The 25,458-nt window shown below is 43.0% G+C and overlaps 1 protein-coding gene across 4 annotated transcripts in view; it reads right to left on the bottom strand.

The window, feature by feature from the left end:
- Positions 1-25,458, bottom strand: part of DUSP16 (dual specificity phosphatase 16) — a 93,319-nt gene that overhangs the window by 14,319 nt on the left and 53,542 nt on the right. For all 4 annotated transcript variants that reach the window (XM_025283281.3, XM_044941165.2, XM_044941163.2 and 1 more), the window contains exons 5-6: positions 17,146-17,309; positions 273-432 (exon numbers count right to left, since the gene is read on the bottom strand). In XM_025283281.3, coding sequence (XP_025139066.2) covers positions 273-432; positions 17,146-17,309 — 324 coding nt within the window. The remainder of the gene's footprint in view (positions 1-272; positions 433-17,145; positions 17,310-25,458) is intronic.

Raw genomic sequence — 25,458 nt, forward strand, 5'->3', positions numbered from 1 at the left:
TCGCAAATCTGTAATCACAGATCCCACCAGGCTTAACCCTGGGAATGTTCGAGTCAGCTAAGATGTCACAAGGCCAGTCCCTTAGGGACAGCACGGCATACACACGTCACCTGGCCACTGAACGAGATAAGCAGCATCATGTCTGTTTTCAGACTTTTGAAAAATCTGTGAAGTAGGTTCCTTTTCTCTAATGAGAGAAAAGGGGAGGGAGAGGTATACTCATACATTAGACTATAACCCAAAGGATTTGTAATATCACTTGAGCTACTTACCAATAAAATCCACTGATTTGTCCAACCACGGCAAAATTTTCTCACAAAAGCTATCATTCACAGGCACTCGCAGGAAATGAGATTCGGGGATAAAGTCAGGCTTGGGGCAGGTATTGCTGGCATTTAAAACATAACCAATCCCATTCTGTTGCATTAGCTCCTAGGGAAGGAAAGAACAATTAAAGTGATGTAACGTAATAGTATGACCATTTTTAAAGAGAAAAACTTAACATTATGATTAAATCCAAAAACCTAGCACAATGACACGTGAAGACAAGTTTAAAGCAGAATTTCTAAAACCTGAAGTATGGTTAATTTATAACGTTGTGTTAGTTTCAAGTGTACAGCAAAGGGATTCAGTTATACGTATTACATATTCTTTTTTTATAGTTTATTACAGAATACTGAATTTAGTTCCCTGTGCTATACAGCAGGTCCTTGTTGTTTATCTATTTTACATATTTACATGTTAAACCCAAATTCCTAATCTATCTGCTCCCTCCCAGCTTTCACCTCTGGTAACCAAAAGTTGTTTTCTTCATCTGTGAGTCTGTTTCTGTTTTGCATATAGGTTCATCTGTATCATTTTTCTTCGATTCTACATATAAGTGATATCAGATAATATGTCTTTCTCGGACTTCATTTAGTATGATAATGCCTAGGTCCATCCGTATCGCTGAAAATAGCATTATTTCATCCTTTTTTATGGTTGACTAGTATTCCATTGGGTGTATGTACATGTATATACATACACAAGCATTATATATATACATCACATCATCTTCATCCACTCATCTGTTGAAGGGCACTTGGGTTGCTTCCATGTTTTGGCTATTGTCAATAATGCTACAGTGAATATTAAGGTGAATGTATCTTTTCTATTTATACTTTTCTCCAGATATATGCCCAGGAGTGGGGCTGCAGGATCATATGGTTAGTTTTTTTAAGGAACTGCAATACCATTCTCCATACTGGCTATAATAATTTACCTTCTCAGCAACAGTGCAGGTATTATTTGTAGACTCTTTAATGATGTCCATCCTGACTGGTGTGAGGTGATACCTCGTTGTTTTGATTTGCGTTTCTCTAATGATTAGCAATATGAACATCTTTCCATATACCTGTTGGCCATCTGTAGGTCTTCTTTAGAGAAATGCCTATTTAGGTCTTACACCCATTTTTTTATTGGGTTGCTTTTTTGATATTAAGCTATATGAGCTGTTTGTATATTTTAGAAATTAATCCCCTGTCTGTGGCATCATTTGCAAATATTTTCTCCAGTCTGTAGGTTGTCTTTTCATTTTGTTTATGGTTTCCTTTGCTGTGCAGAAGCTTTTAAAAGTTTAATTAGGTCCCATTTGTTTGTTTTTATTTTCCATTACTCTAGAAGATGGTTCCAAAAAAGTATTGCTGCAATTCATGTCTAAGTCTATTCTGCCTATGTTTTCCTCTAGGAGTTTTATGGTTTTCAGTCTTAAATTTAATTCTTCAACCCATTTTGAGTTATTTTTGTTTATGGTGTTAGAAAACATTCTGATTTTGTTCTTTTACATGAAGCTGTCTAGTTTTCCCAGCACCATTTATTGAAGAGACTGTCTTTTCTCCATTGTATATTCTTGCCTCCTTGGTCACAGACTAATTGACCATAAGTGTGTGGGTTTACTTCTGGGCTTTCTACCCCATTCCACTGATGTACACATCTGTTTTTGTGCCCTACCGTTTTGATTACTGTAAATTTGTAGTATAGTATGAAGTAAGGGTGTACGAGTCCTCCAGCTTCATTCTTCTTTCACAAGATTGTCTTGGTTATTATGGGTCTTCTGTGTCTCTATACAAATTTAATTTTTTTTTTGTCCAAGTTCTGTGAAAAATGCCATTGGTAATTTGACAGGAATTGCAGTGCATCAATAGATTGCCTTGGGTAGTATGCTCATTTTAACGATATTGAGTCTTCCAATCCAAGGACATGGTATATCTTTCCATTTTTGCTGTGTGATTTCTTTCATCAGGATCTTACAGTTTTCAGAACACAGGTCTTTTCCCTGCTTAGGTAGGTTATTCCTGGGTCTTTTATTCTTTTTAATGCAATGGTTAGCGGTACTATTTCCTTAATTTCTTCTGATACTCTGTTGTTCGAGTATGGAAATGCAACCTATGTTTGTATAGTAACTTTGTATCCAGCAACTTTACTGAATTCACTGATGAGCTCTAGTAGTTTTCTAGTAGCATCTTGAGGATTTTCTATCTATAGCATCATGTCATCTGCAAACAATAACAGTTTTAATTATTTTCCTATTTGAATTCCTTTTTTCTTCTTTGATTTCTGTGGCTAGGACTTCCAAAACAATGTTGAATATAAATGGCAAGACTGGGCATTCTTGTCTTATTCCTGATCTTAGAGGACATGCTTTCAGCCTTTCACTGTTGACTATAATGTTACGTGGGGAGGTTGTCATATATGGCCTTTATTATGTTGAGGTATGGTCCCTCTATGCCTACTTTCAACACCCCTCCTCCTTTTTTTTGGTTGTGCTGTGGCATGTGGGGGGTGGATCCCACATTTCTTGACCAGGGATCAAACCTGTGCCCCCTGAAATGGAATTGCCCCACTCCAGTACTTTTGCCTGGAAAATCCCATGGACGGAGGAGCCTGGTAGGCTGTATGTAGTCCATGGGGTCGCTAGAGTTGGACATGACTGAGCAACTTCACTTTCACTTTTCACTTTCATGCATTGGAGAAGGAAATGGCAACCCACTCCAGTGTTCTTGCCTGGAGAATCCCAGGGATGGGGGAGCCTGGTGGGCAGCCGTCTATGGGGTCGCACAGAGTCGGACACGACTGAGGCGACTTAGCAGCAGCAGCAACCACTAGACTGCTAGGGAATTTGCTTCATTTTTCAACTTTTTTGTATGCCTACTTTCCAAAGAGTTTTTTTTACCCATAAATGGATGCTGAATTTTATCAAAAGCTTTTTCTGTATATGAGATACTCATGTGATTTTTATTCTTCAGTTGGTGAATGTGGTAGATATGATATCTGCAGATACTGAAAAATCTTTGCATCCTTGGGATAAATCCCACTTGATCATGTTGTCTCAACCTTTTAATATATCGCTGGAGTCGGTTTGCTAGTATTTTGTTGAGGATTTTTGCATCCATGTTCATCAGTGATAAGTTTTTGTGTGTGATATCTTTGTCTGGTTTCGGTATCAGGGTGATGGTGGTGGACACATAGAATGAGTTCAGAAGTGGTCCTTCCTCTGCAGTTTCTGAAATAGTTTCAGGATAGGTGTTAACTCTTCTCTAAATGTTTGTTAGAATTCACCTATAAAGTTACCCGGTCCTACACTTTTGTTTGTTGGGAGTTTTTACTGATTCAATTTTTAGTACTGGTAATTGATTTGTTTATATTTTCTATTTCTTTCTGGTTCAGTCTTGGGAGATTGTACCTTTCTAAGAATCGGTCCATTTCTTTCAGGTTGCCCACTTCGCTGGCATACAGTTGCTCACACTAGTCTCTTAGGATCTTCTTATTTCTGTGGCATCAGTTGTAACTTCTCCTTTGTCACCTCTGATTTTATTGGTTTGAACTCGCTTCCTTTTTTTCTTGGTGAGTCTAGCTAAAGGTTTATCAATTTTGTTTATCTTTTCAAAGAACCAGCTTTTATTCATTTTTTCTATTGTTTTTTTAGCCTCTATTTCATTTATTGGGCTTCCTGTGTGGCTCAGCCGGTAAAGAATCCGCCTGCAATGAGGGAGACCTGGGTTCAATCCCTGGGTTAGGAAGATCCCCTGGAGAAGGGAAAGGCTACCCACTCCAGTATTCTGGCCTAGAAAATTCCATGGACTGTATAGCCCATAAGATCACAAAGAGTCAGACACAACTGATCGACTTTCACTTTCATTTATTTCCTCTCTGATCCTTATGCTTTATTTCCTTCTACTAACTTTGGGTTTTGTTTGTTCTACTTTCTCTAGGCATAAGGTCGCTATCTGAGACTTTCTGTTTCCTGAGGTAGCTTGCATCACTATACATTTCTCTCTCAAAGCTGCTTTTGTTGTATTCCATAGGTTTTGGATTGCTGTTTTCATTTTCACTTATCTCTGGGTTCTTTTTACTTTTCTCTGACTTCTTCAATGATCCATTGGTTGTTTAGTAGCACATTGTTTAGCCTCCACATGTTTGTTTTTTTGTAGCTTTTTCTTGTAGTTGATCTCTAATATAGCATTGTGGTTGGAAAAGATGCTTGATATGATTTAAGTTTCTTTACATTTATCAAGACTTTTTTAGAAATCGAGGCTTTAAAGCAGAACTCTTTAAGGGCAAAAAGGCTGTTTAAAAAATCACACATCACTAATACGGTCAACTCTCTATCATCTTCCTTACTAGAGAAGTGGAACAAAGAATACAAAATGAAACCATGACCGTTTACTATGACTTCCCCCTCCTTGGCAACTATGTACATTTATTATGACCATGTTAGATGTAATCCCCAAAATGTATGAATAAGTGCATTGATTTACAAGATTTGGGAGTATGCTAGAATACTTTTGTTTGTTTTGTACTGTGACTTCAGAACATATGCACACACAACATGAACATTTTCTTCCCAAACTGAACATGTTGGGAAGATACAGTCCTTCCCAACTATTCTCTAAGATACAGTCCTGGGCCATCTCCTGGCTCTAAATACTCTCTCTGAAGGCTGACTATTTCCATGTCTCTACATGCTGATGACTCTTAAACACACTTCAATTTTTGATCCATATTTCCAGCTGCTTCCTAGATATCTCTATTCAGATGTCCCTCAAAACTTTCAAACTCAGAAACAGCACATTCTCTTTCTCCCTTCTCTGCTTCAAATTCTTCTTTCCTCTCTGTAATCCAAAATTGGGTTTGGTAATAATATCCACCCAGACACTTGAGCTAAAAAATGGGATCCTTTCATCCCGTTTCTCTTCCTCACCACTCCCCTCCAAACGTGGTCAAACCTTTGCAGCATCAACTCCTCCCATCACCCCTTCTCTCTATTCTGAGGCGCTGCTCAGCCAGCAGCCCACACCATGAGAGCAGAAAAGCTGCCACGGATCTCTTAAATTTGCAGTGTTCTCCTCTCCAAACCTGAACTGAACAACAACTACAGTATCCTTTCTTGTCATTAAAACAGGGGCTGTGTGTTTTATGCACACTTATTTTTACCATGTCTCACTGCCCGCTCCTGTCCCATACAACCTTCGAATACCCAGCATACCATGTACACCCAGCCTTCCTCAATGTTGTTCACGCCAGTTCCGAGCAGGCCCTATTCTTCCTGATGACTCTACCACTTTTCTGCTTTAACCTTCCTATGAACCCTTCTATTGGTGCATAATTAACCATTCCGTTCTCTGCTTGTCCAAAGGACTTTGGACATGCTATTAGTAAAATACAGAGCATACCATACCGTGTTATCACTAGCAGATAATTCTTGTATATCCTATTAAGCACTGAGATCTTGGACTAAACCTTGCTTGTTTTTCTACCTTTAGCACCAGGTACGTAGTTGTGGTCAGTATGTGTTTGTTCAACTATCATCCCTATCTGCCATTTTCCAGTCAAGCCTACACGACACACTTCATTTAGTCATCCACTGCTGCCTCTCAGGAAATGTTTTCAGCCTGAAATCATTCTCTTCTCAGCAACCATGGTCACTTCTTTTCTAGGAATGCTACCTCATCTACAAATCTTTTTGTTAGATCATTTTCAACCATGGTCTTGAATTTTGGTCATTTTCTTCCTATTTTAGCCTCCTGCTAACTCCCTAATCCCTTCATTTACCACACTTGGCACAATGAATATATTCTGTTTTACATAAAACGTAGACTGAGCAAATCCAGATCAGGTATGAAGCCCTCTCAACTGTGAGATAACAATGTCAAGAAGTAGTTTTTGGAGCTAAGCGAGCTCAAAGTGATTGACCCTCACGTTCGGAAGGTCTCAGGGGCTGCCGCGGGGCTAACAGTTGGGCTGTGACGATCTCAGTGTTTCCTATGGCGACATCTGCACATGAGTGAAGGTTTTCTGCCACCATCTGATCACCACAGTGTTCCCGACCAAGAAGCTGGAGATAAGAGCCTTTTGGGCCTTTCCCAACAATGCTCCTTAAAGAAAGGAACCTTTTTACATATCCTTCTCCTTTCTGTCAACAGTACTACAAAGCTTTATTAAATGAAAAGTAGTCCAAGAGTAAAGACACAGGCGTTTCTGAGGAGAGAGGCTGACGTAGGCAATGTCACCCACTCTATACAATCACAAGACCACAGGCAGCGCTCACCGAGGGCAACACTGAGGTGTAACGAGTCATAGCGAGCATCATGTTCGATTTCCCCACAGAAAGACGGGAACCACGTACACTTCTGACAAGCACCCACTGGACTTCCCTTGTGGTTCAGCTGGTAAAGAATCCACCTGCAATGCGGGTGCAATCCCTGGGTTGGGAAGATCCCCTGGAGAAGGGAAAGGCTACCCACTCCAGTATTCTGGCCTGGAGAATTCCATGGACTGTATAGTCCATGGGGTCACAACGAGTCAGACATGACTGAGCAACTTTCACACTCTATAGAAACGACCACTTAACCTAAATTAAAAAAAAAAAAAAAAAATCTGTAGGGCACCTTTGTTATAGGCCTATTAATAATATACTATTATGGCATATGGTACATATACAACAACATCCAACATGTTGAATGCCTACTATGTACCTGGTACTGTGCTAAACTTTTTTATTTTATTTATTTATTTATTTTCGGCTGCCCTGGGTCTTTGTTGCTGCACAGGCTTTCTCCAGATGTGGTGAGCAGGAGCTCCTCTTCCTTGCAGTGTGTGGGCTTCTCACTGTGGTGGCTTCTCTTGTTGCAAAGCACAGGTTCTAGGCACATGGGCTTCAGCAGTTGTGGCTTGCGGGCTCTAGAACACTGGCTCAGTAGCTGTGGAGCACAGGCTCAGCTGCTCCGCAGCATGTGGGATACTCCTGTACTGGGGATCGAACCTGGGTTCCTAGCATTGGCAGGCAGATTCCTAACCATTAGACTACCAGGGAAGCCCAGGTGCTAAACTTTCAAATGGATTGTCTCACTGAATCCTCACAACCACCCTTTGACATGGGTACTACCATTATCCTCATTTTAAAATGTAGACACTAAGACTTAGCAAGTGTACATGTTTCCAAAGTTACACAGCTACCAAGTGGTCCAGTGTCAAAAGTCACATCCAAATATATTCATCTCTAGAATATGTCTTCTTTATTGCTGCACTCCACTCAAGTTCTTTTTAAAGCAAATTAGATGGACTAATGCTGATGCTAAAGCTTCAGTACTTTGGCCAGCTGATGTGAAGAGCTGACTCATTAGAAAAGACCCGAATGCTGGGAAAGATTGAAGGCAGGAGGAGAAGGGGACGACAGAGGATGAGATAGTTGGATTGCGTCACCGATTCAATGGACGTGAGTTTGAGCAAGCTCTGGGAGATGGTGAAGGACAGGAAAACCCGGCATGCTGCAGTCCATGGGCTCACAAAGAGTCAGACACGACTGAGGGTCTAAACAACAAAGATGGAGCAATGAAGTGAAGTAACTAGCCTACACACAGATTTTTATTGTTTAACCAAGTGAAGTAATATAGTTTCATCCTTTTTTACCCTTTTAAACTGTAACCAGTTAGAAAGTACAGGAACACCCCTCTGGGCATGGTTCTTTCTGAACAGACTCCTGGAGTAACTCAGGACACTAGAAAGCTATCGAAGGAGACTCATCAGTTGCACTTTGCCTCTTTTTTCGCAACTGTTGCCTCAGTTGCAGCCACGGGCATCACAGCGTGGCCCTGCTGCCGGCATGCACATCTCCTGGCCTCACGCAGGCTGCTGGGCGCCCAATGGGCATGGCTGAAACATGAAAAGAGGGCAGTTCTGACCTCATGGAAGAAACAGTCATCCGAGCCCACAATAGTTTATATCTCACCAATATTCTCCATGTGTAAGACAGTATGCCATAAAAGACGCATAAGGGAGACACGCTTCCCTGGAAAGATACATGTAAGTAGTAGCTTTATTTATAACTGACATAAGGGAGACACGCTTCCCTGGTGGCTCAGACAGTAAAGAATCTGCCTGCAATGCAGGAGACCCAGGTCCAATTCCTGGGTCAGGAAGATCCCCTGGAGAAGGGATAGGCTACCCACTCCAGTATTCCTGCTTGGAGAATTCCATGGATAGAGGAGCCTGGTGGGCTAAAGTCCATGGGGTCACGAACAGTCAGACACAATTGAGTGACTAACACTTTCTAAGGGAGAAGGGGACATTACTGTATTGAAATGAAATGATAACAACTTAAATGCAAAATAAAATGAGAAAAAATAAGTGGCAGTTACTACGTCAGTAAAACTGAGTTAAAGGAGGAAATCACTAAAGATGTTACACACATACGTAAAACATTTTAATGCAAATAAATGTACACTAATTCACTAACTTCTGATGCAGGACCTTGGTGTTTTGGGTTTGTTTTTGTTTTTTCAATAGCTTAGCTGACTGGAGTTCTTTAGAAAATTACAACCAAACGCATCTACCATTTATAGTTTCCATTCTTTAAAGAGCAAGAACTAGTAAACTAATAAATCAGGACAGAATGTTCTAGATTTACAGCTGCCTTTCCCCATCTCTTAAGACAGAGAAAATAAGTAGAGCAATTTGTTTTTCCTGAATCTTTTGAAAACATTTAGCTCAGAGCATAGACAAACAACTCTTTTCCCCCATTCATACTTCATTCATGTATGTGATACTTTCATAAATATACATCATTATAATAACAAGTACATTGGCCTAAACAGTCTGAGAACAAACACAATTGCCTCCTGCTGAGCAGACTATTCAAATGGGGCAAGTAGCCCTGCAACAGCCCAGGGCCTGCTGCAGCCCAGGGCCCACTGCAGCTCAGGGCCCGCTGCAGCCCAGGGCCCGCTGCAGTTCAGGGCCCACTGCAGCCCAGGGCCCACTGCTGCCCAGGGCCGGCTGCAGCCCAGGGCCCACTGTGGCCAGGAGGGGGGCTTCCACCTGTTTCCACCTGGGTGGCCAAGCGGAGGGTCAGCAGCTGCTGTTAGCTGAGGAGTCACATGACTGTTCTGTTCCCTTCTCTCCTGATTGTATTTATGGCCGGGCATGTAAGTGCCCAAGAGTGTGTCTTATGTCGCAGTTCCTGAGAGCAGAACTGGGATGGAACCACAAGTGTGAAGAGTGTGTACGTATTACTGACTAATGATTATTTTTACTCACAGATGAATGTGACTTCCTAAGGGGACAATAGAGGATGAGATGGTTGGATGGCATCATCAACTCTATGCACATGAGTTTGAGTAAGCTCCAGGAGTTGGTGATGGACAGGGAAGCCTGGCGTGCTGCAGTCCATGAGTCGTAAAGAATCAGACACAACTGAGGGACTAAACTCAACTGAACTGATGAGGAATTTATGTCATTCACTCAGTTTTGTTTCCATGTGTTGTGGAAAGCATACACAACTCAACAGTCCTTTGTCCCCTAGTTAAACATAGGCTTCCAGAGAGCAGTCATTTTACTCTGTTTAATATTTAGCTCAACTTTGTGCTCAGTTAGCTAATACATGTTTCCTACAGATAATGTAATCTCTCTTCTCTGGCCTTTCAGATATCCTTCGGACACCCTGGCCTCTGAGTTCTCTGAGCACCTCACCTTGACCACTCCCTCCCCGGGGCCTGGTCTGGTCTCTGCTGTTACCAGTAACCACAACCACATACAACCCACCACTGCAGGACTGCGCCTCCTTCCCGCCAGCTTGCCACGCTGCCAAGGGGCCCCTTGGGTCCCACGCATCAGCAGGCACCGTATTCCCTCAGTCTCCTGGCCTCCTCTCTGGATGCCGTTCCACCCCTTGCCCTTTCTCTTCCACCCTCCACATGCCCTCCTTCGCCCTTTCTCTCTGCTCGTGGATGATCTTGGTTCCTACTGCTCTGAGAAGATAGAAACCACTAGAAGCAAACTTTAATAAACTTCCTCTACCACCATCCCTTCTGCCAGCACACAGGTACCAGTCCCAGGAAACTGAGAGCACAGCTCAGCACGGGACTGTTCATTATCTGAATGATCTCACTGACCTCCCTCAGCTTTAGTTTCCTTACCTGAAAAATAGAGCTGATGACGACTATTCTGTAAAGCTATTATGAGGATGAAGTGACTTATGCACAATACACAGTCTCATTAAATGTTAGTTCCCTTACTTTCTCTTATTTTTTTAATTAAAAAAAAATTTTTTTTTGGCTGTACCACACAACATGCAGGATCTTGGTTCCCCAACCAGGGATCAAACCTGGGCTCCTTGCAGTGGAAGTACGCAGTCTTAACCAATGGACCACTAGGAAGGAAGTCCCACCTAATCTTACTTTTAAAACAGTTAGTGGGAATATAAACTGGTGTAGCTACTATGGAAAACGGTATGGAGGTTCCTTAAAAAATTAAAAATAGAACTACCACGCGCTTAGTCGCTCAGTCATGTCTGATTCTTTTCAACCCTATGGACTGTAGCCCACCAGGCTCCTCTGTCTGTGGGATTCTCCTGACAAGAATACTGGAGTGGGTAGATATTCCTCCCTTCTTCAGGGGATTTTCCTGACACAGAGATCAAATCTGGGTCTCCTGCATTGCAGGTGGTTGTCTTACAATCTGAGCCACCAGGGACGTCTAGAACTACCATATGATCCAGCAATTCCACTTCTGGGTCTTTACCCGAAGGAAACAAAAATACTAACTCCAAAAGACATATGCAACCCTGTGTTCACTGCAGCACAATTCACAAAAGTCAAGACATGGAAAAAACCCAAGTGGCCACTGACAGATGAAGGGATAAAGAAGACATGGTATTATTATACAATGGAATATTATTCAGCCTTAAAACAGAAGGAAATCTTACTATTTGCGGCAGCACAGATGAACCTTGAGGGCTTTATGCTAAGTGAAGTAGATCAGACAGAGAAACACAAATACACCATATGTTCCCATTACATGCAGAATCTAAAAAACAAACAAATATCGAATTCACAGATACAGAGAAGAGACTGGTGGCCACCAGAGACGGTGGAGGGGAGGGTAAAAGATGGTCAAAAGGTACAAACTTCCAGTTATAAATAAGTCATGGAGAAGTACTGTACAGCATACAGATATAGATAATAATGCTGTATTATACATTTGAAAGTGGTTAAGAGAGTGAAGAAATGTGTAACAATGTATGGTGGTGTATGTTAGCTAGATTTATTGTGATCATTTAGCAGTATATACAAATATTTAATCATTATGTTGTATAGTTGAAACTAATATAATGTTATACGTCAGTTATATCTTAATAAAAAATAGCCTGTAAATCATATAGTGTATGAATTATATCTCAATAAAGTTGTTTCCCACGCCTCGACACCCAAAGCTTGTAATGTATATTTTTCACTAATTCAAACTGTCCCTCCTCCTAATTGGCCTTCACTAGGGAAATTATGGGCTTCCCTGTTTTCTTAGTAGTTAAGAACCCACCTGCCAACGTAGGAGATGTGGGTTCGACCCCTGGGTGGGGGAGATCCCCTGGAGAAGGAAATAGCAACCCACTCCAGTATTCTTGCCTGGGAAGTCCCAAGGACAAAGAAGCCTGGCAGGCTACAGTCCATAGGTCACAAAAACAGCTGGACACGACTTAGTGACTAAACAACAACAAAGGGAAATTACATTGAATGTAGCAGGTTAGGTATAAAAAAAGGGTTCAGCTGTAAAGCAGAAAAGATGACCCCCTAATAATTTTTTTTAAAGATTCTAGTTTCAAAACACAATTAAGAAAATGTTCAAAAATAATTTTTTGTGAGTCAAAAAATAAATCTTCATTTTACTAGTATGGTTTGCAGTTACTACTTTTTTCCTGTTTAAGTTTCTTTCTCTTAAACCGTGAAATAAACTTTCCCCAATAGTTAGACTAATTTCTAAACTTGGGCTCCATGCTCTTGTGACATAGACTGTGGAGTAATACATGGAATATAGATTTAATATACAGCTTAATTAAACTGCTCTATTTGGTCCAGTTTGCCATGTTCACTTAGGCTGAGGACAGAGGTCTCATTAAATCATGCAGGCACTACAACCCTAAAGGGATTGTAATCTTTCTTTCTGAAGTCAATTTAGTAAGTTTGTATTCGCCACTCCTTTTGCCTTCAGAATTGGCCTACTTCCTCCAGCGAGCCCTCCTCAACCAGCCATACGCGCGGTATCTACCACTCACCCTAGACCTTGGTATACGCCACCCACTGGTGACGATAATAGAGTCCCTATAAACCAGGAACTGTGATCAGAGCCTGGCATAATGCCTTGTCACTGGAGCCTCACATGAACATTAGGAGGCAGGAGGCATTTCAGTTTGCTGGTGCAGAAGCGGATTCCGTCACCTGGCTCAGGTGCTCTGCCTGGTGAGGCCAACCAGCTGGGATGCAAATCTACCCCGTGCAAAGCCAGCCCTCACTCAAGCCCTAAGTCACCTGACTCATGAATCACTGACTCATGAACAAGTCTTGTCTAACCAACCTGCACTCTATATGGTGTTTTACACACACTGGACACTGAAAATACATTTTTACTGACTGCCCTGATGACATGGCCCTTTGTCTTCCTAGATCACAGAGAAACCTGAAAGCAGTATTTGGCTACACGGTATCCAGGCTCCTGCCTAACTCTCAGATGGAAATACCAGGGAAAGTGGCAGTAGTCCCGGTGATGGCAGAACAGCAAGGCAGCACAGGAAAGCCAGCTCTGCACATCGGAGGCTGAAACAAGAAGCTACCCAGGGACTTCCCTGGTGGGCCGGTGGCTAAGACTCCAAGCGAGGGGCCCTGGGTTCAATCCCTGGTCAGGGAACTAGATCCCGCATGCTGTGACTAACGCCTGGTGCAGCCAAATAAACAAATATTAACAAAAAAGAGGCTGCCCAAAGAAGGCTGACAGCAGCCTGTTTAAAATGGGAAAGAGGGGTAGAGTTGAGTTGGGTGAAGAAGCTGAACAGGTTCAGGCTCAAGAACAATGTGCAGTAGGTAACTCCACCACACATCCCGTGTGTAAGGGTGAAACATAAGTCTACTTGGAATTTTAACTGATAAGGGAGGAGAAAACATCAAGAACTTTTGTCTTGAACATTTTAACTACAGGACTCTGATTCCAAGCGCAGTCAGTCAGATAAGAACTGGGCACCTGCAAACTGCTTTAGTACAACTGCTATTCCTGTTAGAACTCCAGTACAAAGACCAGAGAGGAGGGGAAAGTGTCGGAACAAAGCACACGTGTGCGGGGAAGGGTGCTCTTTTCACTGCCGATGCCCGCCTACAGCATCCTACAGAAGAGCCACGTCTGAGACAGAAGTGAACACGGTCACACGCTGACAGTATGGACCTGCGGTCTGAGGGGAAGCTGGCACGTGTGGCTCATCCACAGCAAGAGGAGCAGTGACCACAGCACACACACACGGCTTCCAAGACCTAGTAACGAAATATGTAAAGTGCCAGTAAGTTTTATATTGATTGCAGGTTAAAATAATACTCTTGATATAGGGTGATAAATGTTATTAAAATTGATTTCACGGGACTTCCCTGGTGGTCGCGTGGTTAAGACTCTGCGCTTCCAATGCAGGGGGCATGGGTTCAACCCCTGGTCGGGGGAACTGAGATCCTGCATGTCAAGTGGTGCGGTCATAAAATAAAAAATAGATAAATGTATTTAAAAAATTAGTTTCACTTTTTTTTTTTTTTTACTTCTTAAAAAAAAAAGGCTATTGGAACACTTTGGATTATATGTGTGGCTTGCATTCTACTTCTATGGGATGGTTCTGGTATAGACAATGCTGTAGAAAAAGCAGGGGAAACAAATTTCAATTAGATTCAATAGACCATTAGAATCTCAGTCCTTTGTTAACAGCCTGTTATGGAGATTTCCATTTTGCAGGAGATGAGGATTTCTGGTGTTCTATAAACACAGGACTCAGAGCCACAGTAGATTAGGTTTGAGAATGATCTCTGCCACTGACTAACTCTGAAGTCAATGACGTTCTAGTCACAGAATTGTGGGTAAGCAAGTCATACAACTCAGGGCCAACCTGCCTCTAAATCCTATTATGAGGGCTAAATGCAGTAACATAAAGAGTATAGCACTTTATTTTCTTTTTTTGAGCCTAGCATTTTAAATGTTAGACACTATTATCCTCCTAAGAAAATTTCTGACATGCTTTTAAGATACTTTGGTGGCAATCTGTTAAAAATAAATAAGAAGACTAATAAAATTAGTGATTTTGTGGTGTTTGTTCTCAAAGACTTCATCTTCTAAATTTGACTAAAAAGGAATACACTATTAGAGAAGATGATAAAATCTCCATCTTTGGAGAGCTCTGGAAATTAGCCACTATTTCTCCTGGAAAGTTTAAACCAGAGAGTGGAGCAGGAAGGTGAGTTTATACTGCCTGAGAAAGAGAGGCAAGTCTGGTTCTAAAACTCATTGACAGGGTGATGGTGTGGAATTCGTGTAACATTTCTGGAATAGCGGTTTCCTCATTACTGAATGAAGGAGGCTAAGTGGTCTGTAAGATCGCCTCCAGCACCAAGAGTTTTCTCAATTATGAATCCAGAGGTTACGTACATAGGCATTTCCATTCACCACTTAGAGAACACCCTTATGTCTCACACATCTGCATGTAGTTAGGTTCTAAGGCCACTTTCTCAGGGTCTTGCAGAACGACCTTGCTCAAGCTATTTACCACAGCTTCCATAAGCCTAGTCTTCATTTCCTCTCAAGGCATCAATGGGTGGATCCTGTTTCCCATACAGACATTTAGAAGCCAATTAAAAATAGAAAACTATCTCCCCCTCCCATCACCTCAACTTCAGGTTCCAGTTTCACTCCTCTCACCCTGCAGGTGCTCACTCAGCTATTAACTGATACATCTGTTAAACCTGGAGAAGGTACGCAGCATAGTCAAGGTACCATTTCATTGAATATTGAAAGTAACAAAAATGACAAGTAATGCAATTATTTGTAAAATCACCTGCCTGCCAGCTGACTGGTGAAGTTTTACAGAGGGCAATTCTGGACAGGATCCATAATTAGGAATTTCACTTCATTTTATTTTATTTTTCTGATCTGAGGATTACATAAAGCATCTTCAGCTTTGCCCTAGGGATGTGTCTGACTGTAGGAAATTAATTTTGCTTGCTGTGACAAAGGGCTTCCCAGGGGGCACTAGTGGTAAAGAACCTGCCAATGTAGAAGACATAAGAGATGCAGGGTTGGGAAGATCCCCTGGAGTAGGAAATGGCAACCCACTCCAGTATACTTGCCAGGAGAATCCCATGGACAGAGAAGCCTGGTTAGCTACAGACCATGGGGCTGCAAAAGCAGGACACAACTGAAGTGACTTAGCATGCACGCTGTGACATAGTTTGCTTATTTCTCAAAGAGGACTAATAAGAATCACATGCTCAAAGACATCATGACCCCACCAGAAAGGCTCAGTGCAGCTATGCGCTATCAAATTTCAAATGCCTCATAGTAAGAGCAGACGTATTAACAACGATATCCAGGCAAAATTTTGAAGATATAGGGGTTTTAAGAGCAAAAAAAAAGTAGTGAAAAGAATGCCTCCTTCCTGCCCAATGATAGGATGTTTTTGCTTTCCACGTGCTAAAGCAAGCCCACCTCAAAGTTTATTTTTATAGCCAGTCCAATTCCTTCAGCTACTCAAGGAGAAATTTCTTTTCACATAAGAAAGCAGGACTTGTAAATCAGCAGCAGCTGAATTAAGATCTCTGACTGCTTTTTCAACCAGAGGTGGTATAAATAAGACATTTAGGGCCTCCCTGGTAGCTCAGTCGGTAAAGAATCTGCTTGCAATGTAGGAGACAGAGGTTCAATCCCTGGGTTGGGAAGATTCCCCTGGAGAAGGAAATGGCAACCCATTCCAGCATTCTTGCCTGGAAAAATCCCATGGACAGAGGAGCCTGGCGGGCTACAGTCCATAGGATCACAAGAGTTGGACAGGACTTAGCAGCTAAACCACCACCAAATAAGAGATTTAAAGACAGATCAGTTTCCAGGCAATTAGGGGCCTGTGTTCTAGCAACACTGGTTAAGAGCATATAAACTGTGAGACAGACAGACCTTAGTTCTACTGCCGTTATGTGTGTGCCATTAAATACAACGGCCTCCGCCAATCAACAAGGCTCCTCTGTTGGGCACACCCGGCTCAGGACGGCCCACATCCTGTACATCCAGGATTCATGTTCTTCCCTCTTCTGTCTCCACCAAACTGCTTCAAGGAACCTCAGGCAGGGCGTCTGCACTGCATCCTCTTAGCGCTGATCCTCACCATCTTTTGACCCCCTCCCCTGCCCCTCTGGAAGGGGAAAGTCATCATGAACTCTTCCTCAATCCAAGCCACTCTGAGTTCTTTTCTAGTTGATGCAGCAAATGCGCACATTTCTAAGTGTGAAATAATCTAGATGGTATTAGCCTTCCTGTGTGTGCCAGTTACTATAACAGAACATCTAAGAAAATGGGGCGAAACTTCTGAAAATCCCTGTCTTGTCACAGCTCTCTTGGACCTGTAAGAACAGCACATCTGACAATGGCTTAGGTCTCCGACGGCAAACAGGGCATCACAGCTGACAGCACGGGGGAGGAGGTAAGGCTGCTGGGCTGCTGGCTGGGGAGCTGCTTTGAGAACATTTGTATCTGAAAGGATGGCCCACCGGTGCCTCTCCGGCTGCTGTCAAGAAATCCTGCAATGAAGGATATTTTCAAAGCACCCACCTTGTTGAGGACATCTCGCTGGCAGCCAAGATAGAGATTGGGCAGAATTCGGGTTGGCCCGATGTTGGCAACAGGTAAGCAAGGCTGAGAGATGCAGGTGGGGACTAGGGTGGACTTTCCTTCACAGAGGCCAGGGAAACAGCGGGAGAACTCGGCAAACCCACCTAAGGATAGACATGGTAAAGTTACGCCGGGCACAGAGATGAAAATCAGCCTTCTGGTAACCAGTCAAATAAAGCTGTCTGAAAAGAAAAAGCAAATCCCACAAATGCAAGTGGATCCTGCCGTACACGGATCCCTGGCTACAGCTGCTTGCTCCGGGGTACAGGCCTGCAACAGCCCTGGCTTGCAGGGCCTCGAAAGGCGCCCAGGCCCTGCAAGTCCCCCGTCCTTTTCTGTGCAACTTAAAGAGGACAGAAAGTAGGCAGCACATAACCAAGCAGAAGAAAAATGGGGATGTAACAAATCCTCAATGGAGATCAGGTGTTATTTCTTCAAAACACAGTGGATCAACTTAAGTTTCTTTCAGAATGAACTTTTTTAAATCTTCCTACTATATAAATTTTTAATTTCAAAGATACCACATACACCCTTTACTCTTACAAATATTCTCTATATCGAGGGTTTCATAATCACTCGTGATTCCAGGGTCTCCTGTTCCTTTGCTGGGTGCTCATTATAAACAAGGGCCGACAGACCCTAACTGCTCAGGGTACAAACGGAGGCGCTGGGGCAAGATTCCTGTACTCGGAGGAATTCACTTTTTTCTAGTCCTGTCCTTATAATGACCCACTCCATGACCTTTATTAGGTCACAATCTTGCTACTGTTAATGACGAGAAACCCACTGGCTAAGGAGACGCTCACCTTCTCTGGGAAGAGAAAAGATGAATAAGGTCTTCACTGGTTTTTCCAATCTAAATATTCCTTGTGATGCAAATCCAAACCCAGGAACTGAATACATTTTGATACATTTTCAGATAAATCCCTCCCTATCCAGCCCTCACTATGTACAAACTCAGGAACCAAAGAGACTCAGAATATGTTGAGTGAATGTGTGTGTATATTTAAAAATTTTTCTTTTGTACAGGAGTATAGCAGATTAACAATGTTGTGATAATTTCAGGTAGCCAGCAAAGGCACTCAGCCATATGTACACACGTATATATTCTCCCCCAAACTCCACTCCCATCCAGGCTGCCACATGACATTGAGCAGTGTTCCCTATGCTATACAGTAGGTCCTTGTTGGTGATGCATTTTAAATATAGCGGTGTGTACATTTTTAATACTATTGAATTAAAAAACAATTCACTTGTTGAGAAGATAGAGCAGTCCCACTCTTACCTCTTTAATCAAGCCTTAAAAGGGACCTGAAAATCTCATTAAATATTTACCTCCATCTCCTTGAGCTACATTCTACACACCTTTCCCTCCCTTCTGGATACATACGAAACACACCCTCATCCGCTACCCCAGTGCAGGGAGCTGACCCTGCACCTGCAGAAGGAGAAGTATCAACATTTTTATCCCCTGTGTTGTTCAGGGCAAGTGTCAGCAGGACCCTCTGGACACCCGTGTGCATCATCTGTGCTTAGCGTGGCATGCACAGTGCAGCCAGCTGGATGGCAGCAAGTTAGTGACAATAACCAGTCCACTTGCAAAATATAAGTGTCCATCCCGAGCCTCCAACCCAGGGGTCTGGACTGTTTTTACTCATAAGCAGTTTGCTTGTAAAGTTCTTACGGGAACATGGGAGACAGAGTAGGAGGTTCCATTACAGAAACCCCACTTCCTTTGTGGAACCAACGGGGTCCTCAGGGTCTGCACCTGCTCAGAGTGAAGATTTCATGTCTTGCCCTTTCCAAACATCCTTCCAGCCACACAAAACTCACTGTCAACTGTACATGCTGTTCTCTCACCACCACCAGCCTATCCCGGGCACGTACACACACATGGCATACAAACCAGACACACACACACACAGGGCATACAAACCACATACACAGGGCATACAAACTACACACACAGGGCATACAAACCACACATATACACACACAGGGCATACAAACCACACACACAGGGCATACAAACCACACACACGCACACACAAACAGCGTACAAATCACACATACACACAAGAGCATACAAACCACACACAGGGCATACAAACCACACACACACACACACACACACAGAGTACAAACCACACATACACACAAGAGCATACAAACCACACACAGGGCATACAAACCACACACACACACACACACACACAAACAGCGTACAAACCACATATACATACAACAGCATACAAACCACACACACAGGGCATACAAACCACACACACAGGGCATACAAACTACACATACACATAAGAGCATACAAACCACACACACAAAAAGGACATACAAATCACACACACACAGGGCATACAAACCACACACACACACACACACAAACAGCATACAAACCACACATACACACAAGAGCATACAAACCATACACAGGGCATACAAACCACACACACAGGCCATACAAACTACACATACACACAAGAGCATACAAACCACAAACATACAGGGCATACAAACCACACACACACACACACACACAGGGCGTACAAACTACACATACACATAAGAGCATACAAACCACACACACACACACACAGGACATACAAACCACATACACACACACAGGGCATACAAACCACACACATACACACACAGGGCATTCAAACCACACATATACATACACAGGGCATATAAACCATACACACACACACACACGGCATTCAAACCACACATATACACACACAGGGCATATAAACCACACATATATACACACAGGGCATACAAACCACACACACACATGACTGAACATCAGAGGGAAGAAGAACACAGGCCCCTGTACTGAGTTCACATCCTGGCTTCACCACATTCTAGTTGTCACGTTTGCACAAGTGAATGACGCCCTCTGGCTGTTAGTTTTCCTGTTCCTAAACTGGGAGCAGTGATCAGACCCCCTCACAGAGCTGTCAGAGGATGGAGAGGATGGGGCCAGTCGGGATGCCTGAGAGCTTGTGCCTGCAGAGGAAGCCCTGCAGGGCACAGGCATCAGACATCCAGTTCCCAGCCCTGTCTGTGGCCTTCCCCCATCGCTAGTCTGCAGCTATACCTCAGCAGGATTCACCTGAAACAGAACAGAAGCAGCAGCGCTTCGAGGGCTGCATCTCCCAGAGTCGGCTCTGGAGCAATGACCTCCTGCAGGAAGCTGGCAGACGGGACACTGGGACATGAAACGCTACACGTCATTTCTCCCTAGGAGACTCACAGCTCACATACTAAAAGCTCTCTGAGGAGCCTGAAAACCTCTAAGGAAACTGGTTTACTTTCATTTAATTCAAGGTTCTCAAGCTTATTTGACCATGGAATTTCCCCTCCCATTTTCCCCCTAATATCTTTTAATAGCTGGTGGAACTCACACTTAAGGAAACATCAAGATAAGGCCGTTGCAACCACTGAAATAGAGTAAATCGTCGGAATTTCCACACTTAAAGTATAACCCACCAGCTATCTCAAAAAGGGATCAGTTAATACAGGCATTTCCTAGTGGCTAAGATGGCAAAGAATCTGCTTGCAATGCTGGAGACCCAGGTTCCACCTCCAGGTCCGGAAGATCCCCTGGAGGAGAGAATGACTACCCATTCCAGTATTCCTGCCTGGAGAATCTCATGGACAGGGGAGCCTGGTGGGCTACAGTCCATAGGGTCGCAAAGAGTTGGACATGACTTGAGCAACTAACATGTCCACTTTTTTCCCTTTAATACAGGCATATGTATATGCCTGTCATGATTCAGAATTTATAATTTTGCTTCTATTAATGTTTTGTCCTTTTCAGTCTCTTAATGGCATAATACAATCATTTAAGGTGAGTTTTTTTCCCCTCAAGTAATTCTTATAAAAACAAACATTAAAGAATCTGAACATTCTTGGCCTATCTTACGCTTGCTTTCCCAACACAGGAACTGACAGCCGCAATTCTGATTACAATTTAATTGAATGGGTTTAAATTTTAACTTCCAGTAACTTTTGTGGTCCCGGTGTTTCTCTAAGAAACTGCTGTCATATTTTTTTTTCCTATTCTGGCTTCAAAACAGTTCAGGGGATGGTCTCTCTCATTTAAATCCAACAAAACGGGAGTCTAGGAAATGTTCTCAGAAAACAGAGAAACCGGATCATCCAAGGAATTTCATTTTAAACTTATAAGTCATCATATTTACAAATAGGTCATCCTACAGTTACTGAACACGTACTATGTGACAAGTATTGCTCTAAGCACTTTACAAGTTTTGTTTGATCGTTACAACCCCTTGAAGGAGGTGCCTGAGTTGTTCCCATTTCACAGATAAGGAAACTGAGGTTCAGAAAGGCACAGACTGATAACCAACAGGGCTGGGATGTGAGCCCTGGCAGCCCAGCTTCAGACTGTACTCATTGGGTGCATTAGACCACATTTCTAAAATGCCACGGAATTACGTGCCATGTTGCCTAGAATGTGGGCAACGTGTCTGCTGATATCTCTGGGGTCCTGCCCTCATTTTAGCCTCATTTCACTAGGCTGGAAATGGCCATGGCCTCTCCCAAACAGACAGAAGAGCCTTGCTTACCCCTAAGCCACATGGTTCAGAAGCATTGATGAGGCAGAGAAGAGCAGGAGACCTGACCAGAGACACAAGAACTCTGTAAGCTCGAGTCACATGAGTCCAGTAACAAAACTGAGGATGGACTAGGGGCTCACGGCTGGCTCACCATCGCAGTCTGTGAACTGGTGGTGAGGTTGTGGCTGCGTCTTGGTGACTTTCAGCCCGTTCCCTCCATCAAACTATGTTCAGAGGGGACAGAGTCTCCAACAATCGTAAAGTGAGAGCTGGCCAGCCTGGGCTGTTCCAAGTCCAGCTCTATCATTCACGCTATCCTAAATCACTTCTAACTTCAGTGGGTCTAAAAAAGTAAAATGTGAGTGCAGCGCTAGAAAACTCTAATACAGAAAACAGAAAGAAAACAAACCACTATTTAGCATCAAAACAACCCCCCAGAGCCAAATAAAACAGCAGTAACACGTGGTAAAACACATCATAAGGCAAACAGAACCCCCCACTTTTTTAAACCAATGTTTACAACTAATCTCTAGCAGCACAAACCCAAACAGCCTTAAAATATTTAACAAATTTCATTGAAATCCGTGCTCAGTCTGGCTTGAAATGTCCCAAACCAGGACTCCTGGTCACTTCCACAGGAATCTACCTTGGCAAAGAGTCCATTTCCCCTGATCTTTATCTCTGACAATGTTCCACTCTGTTGACATCTGCCTTTATTGACAGTTTTTTCCATTCGCTGACCTTTCATTCATCGCTGGACTCCAGTGACCCTGGTTTCATTTCATTAATTAATCACAGATGAGACACCTCCTGATCTACCCAAACTCTCGAGAAACTATCTGTGGCTTCATCAGCAACTCAGTTTTGAAATATGTCTAAAATGTCCCTCTTCCTCTGTTAACTAGATCCACACAAGGAGAACAGTACAATTCATCTATGCAAACCTTCTGTGACAAGGGGATGACAGACACAGAATAGAGAGACATCTCAGCCCTCGCTCCTGGCTCTGTGGTCCCTGGATCCCAAGTTAGTCTATTACGACAAGAAGGCACGGTGTTGGCTCAGGATTCCTTTGTTTACTGTAAGAGCAGCACTGGAAAGCTGTCACGCTCTTGAAAACAGTTTTAAAATAATTTTTAAAGTTGTCAAGGATTTGACTCAACCGTCCAACCTGGCCAAATTTCTCCCATCTTTGGATTTGTCTAGGAATGGAGAAAACAGAGTCAGACAACCCATATGTTCTTCCCTAAGACAGACCTGAATCTCGGAACGTTGCACCCACTAGGGCCTCTTGTGCTAGGAATGCTTGTTTTTAAGAGGAAGGAAGGCACATATGCAGACACCCTGGCCTGTAATGGCAATAGGGAGACCAGCAGACATACAGACATCACTGGCCTCTACAGCTCTGGATAGACAGCCAAACAGATTGCAATGTTAAAAATCCATTTTCTATCTGATGTCCACTAATTCACCAAGAGAATGCATGTTTATAAATAAAAACATACATATTACTTTGGAAAGAGAAAACATTTGGTACAGCTTAAAGGCATTCGTGATTTGTATGTTGCTTTCTTCTCGCTCAGCCAAGAAAACGCTTCTTAAGAACACCTCCTTCATAATTCCAACCATAAATATAATTTTCTGTAAGAGCCAATGTTAACCACCATCCCATTTTCATAGGGAGAAAAACTGCCAAGTAAAAGAAAATATACATAAAGAAACACCACTAAACAATTCTAACTGGTCATCTTTCTCTTCCTTCTGACTCTGGCAGTTATAAACCACAGTGGTGTTTCTTAAAAGTATATTTCCATAATCAACAAAAGTAGCACTGTACTACAGATGAGTGATGTTAATTTTCAGATTCAAGTTCTAAAAATGTACCCCTATCCTTGAAGTCAAACCAGAGATAAACATCAACTCCATGATTCTGAAGACATTTCACTGCAGGAAGAAATAGAAGGCTGCTCACTTATGCTTCAGTTCAAACAGGCAGCAGGTCTAAGAGCTTTGTCAGCTGTGTGTGCACTAAGTCACTCCAGTTGTGTCCGACTCCTTGAGACCCCATGGACTATTGCCCACCAGGCTCCTATGTCCGTGGGCTTCTCCAGGCAAGAATACTGGAGTGGGTTGCCATGTCCTCCTACAAGGGATCTTCCTGACCCAGGGATTGAACCTGTATCTCCTGTAGCTCCTGCACTGCAGGCTGATTCTTAACCCTCTGACAGCTGCCCAACTGTGAAGCGGGATTCAAGGCAACCCCTTCCCACATTGGGGATAGAGTCCATGGCTATGTACAGAAATCTGTTTACACAAAACTCCACTTCATGAAACACATTCTTCTAAAAAGTCACATGCAAATTTAACTTCCACTCATTAAATCATTTTCAGTTTACATAGTCTCATAGTTTTTCAATATAGTTTTCATGTAGTTCAATCCTTCTGTAAAACAAAGTCCCCTTTTCTGTGACATAAATATGACCCATTCATCTACTTATTCTAGAATGTATGTGAAGGACTGAAATGGAGTATTCCTGTATCTGTATAGAACAGCTCTTTCCATACTGAAAGTAAAATCTGGGCTTTGCTACTGCACAAAGGAGACAACCCTAATATCAAACAATGAAATGTTGAGATGTGTATCTTGGAAGTACTGGGTTGGCCAAAACGTTTGTTCGGGCTTTTCTGTACACTGTCATGGAAAAACCCAAATGACGTTTTTGGCCGACCCAGCATGTTAACTGCTCTTAAGAATAATTACTTTGCACTTTTAGTCTGAAGTGTCTGATTCAGCCAACTTTATTCTCTAACCATTTAAAAATATTCAAGCATGGTCACAATTCTCCTGGGGTCTGCAGACGGTATATATGGAGAGTTGAAACTGCTGCTGCTGCTAAGTCGCTTCCAGTCGTGTCCGACTCTGTGACCCCAGAGATGGCAGCCCACCAGGCTCCCCCGTCCCTGGGATTCTCCAGGCAAGAACACTGGAGTGGGTTGCCATTTCCTTCTCCAATGCATGAATGAAAGTGAAAAGTGAAAGTTAAGTCGCTCAGTCGTGTCCGACTCCTAGCGACCCCATGGACTGCAGCCCACCAGGCTCCTCCGTCCATGGGATTTTCCAGGCAAGAGTACTGGAGTGGGGTGCCACTGCCTTCTCCGGAAAAGAAGAAGAAACACAATGTAATTATACACCTGCAAAGAAAGCAAGCAAAAATATGTAACTGGGAATACCCTGGTGGTCCAGTAGTTAGGACTCCGGGCTTCCATTGGAGAGGGCATGGGTTTGATCCCTGGTCAGGGAACTAAGCTGCGTGGGCGAAAAAAAACAAAAGTAACTGTACTTTTCCAGTGTTTTCCAGTGTACAAAGGTTGGTGTAGGGAAGCCCAGCCACACAGGAGGGCAGAGAGCCCAGCACACTTTTCTTAGCAGCATCAGCAGCAACTATGTCCTACCTAGTTACCTGTCTGCTGAGCAGCACAGAAGAGAAAAAAAAAATCCCAAATGACGTGGAGCATTTGGGATTCATTTTAAACTCTTATTCCACCCCTCCACTCCCTCAAGAGGAAGGGGCAGACATGCATTTCTGTGAAGACCCTCCCTCCAGGAAGCCTGAGAAGAAGCCTCCATCTCATGAAACCTGCCTCATAAATG

The sequence above is a fragment of the Bubalus bubalis genome, chromosome 4 (assembly GCF_019923935.1).
Source record: "Bubalus bubalis isolate 160015118507 breed Murrah chromosome 4, NDDB_SH_1, whole genome shotgun sequence".
Classification (NCBI taxonomy): domain Eukaryota; kingdom Metazoa; phylum Chordata; class Mammalia; order Artiodactyla; family Bovidae; genus Bubalus; species Bubalus bubalis.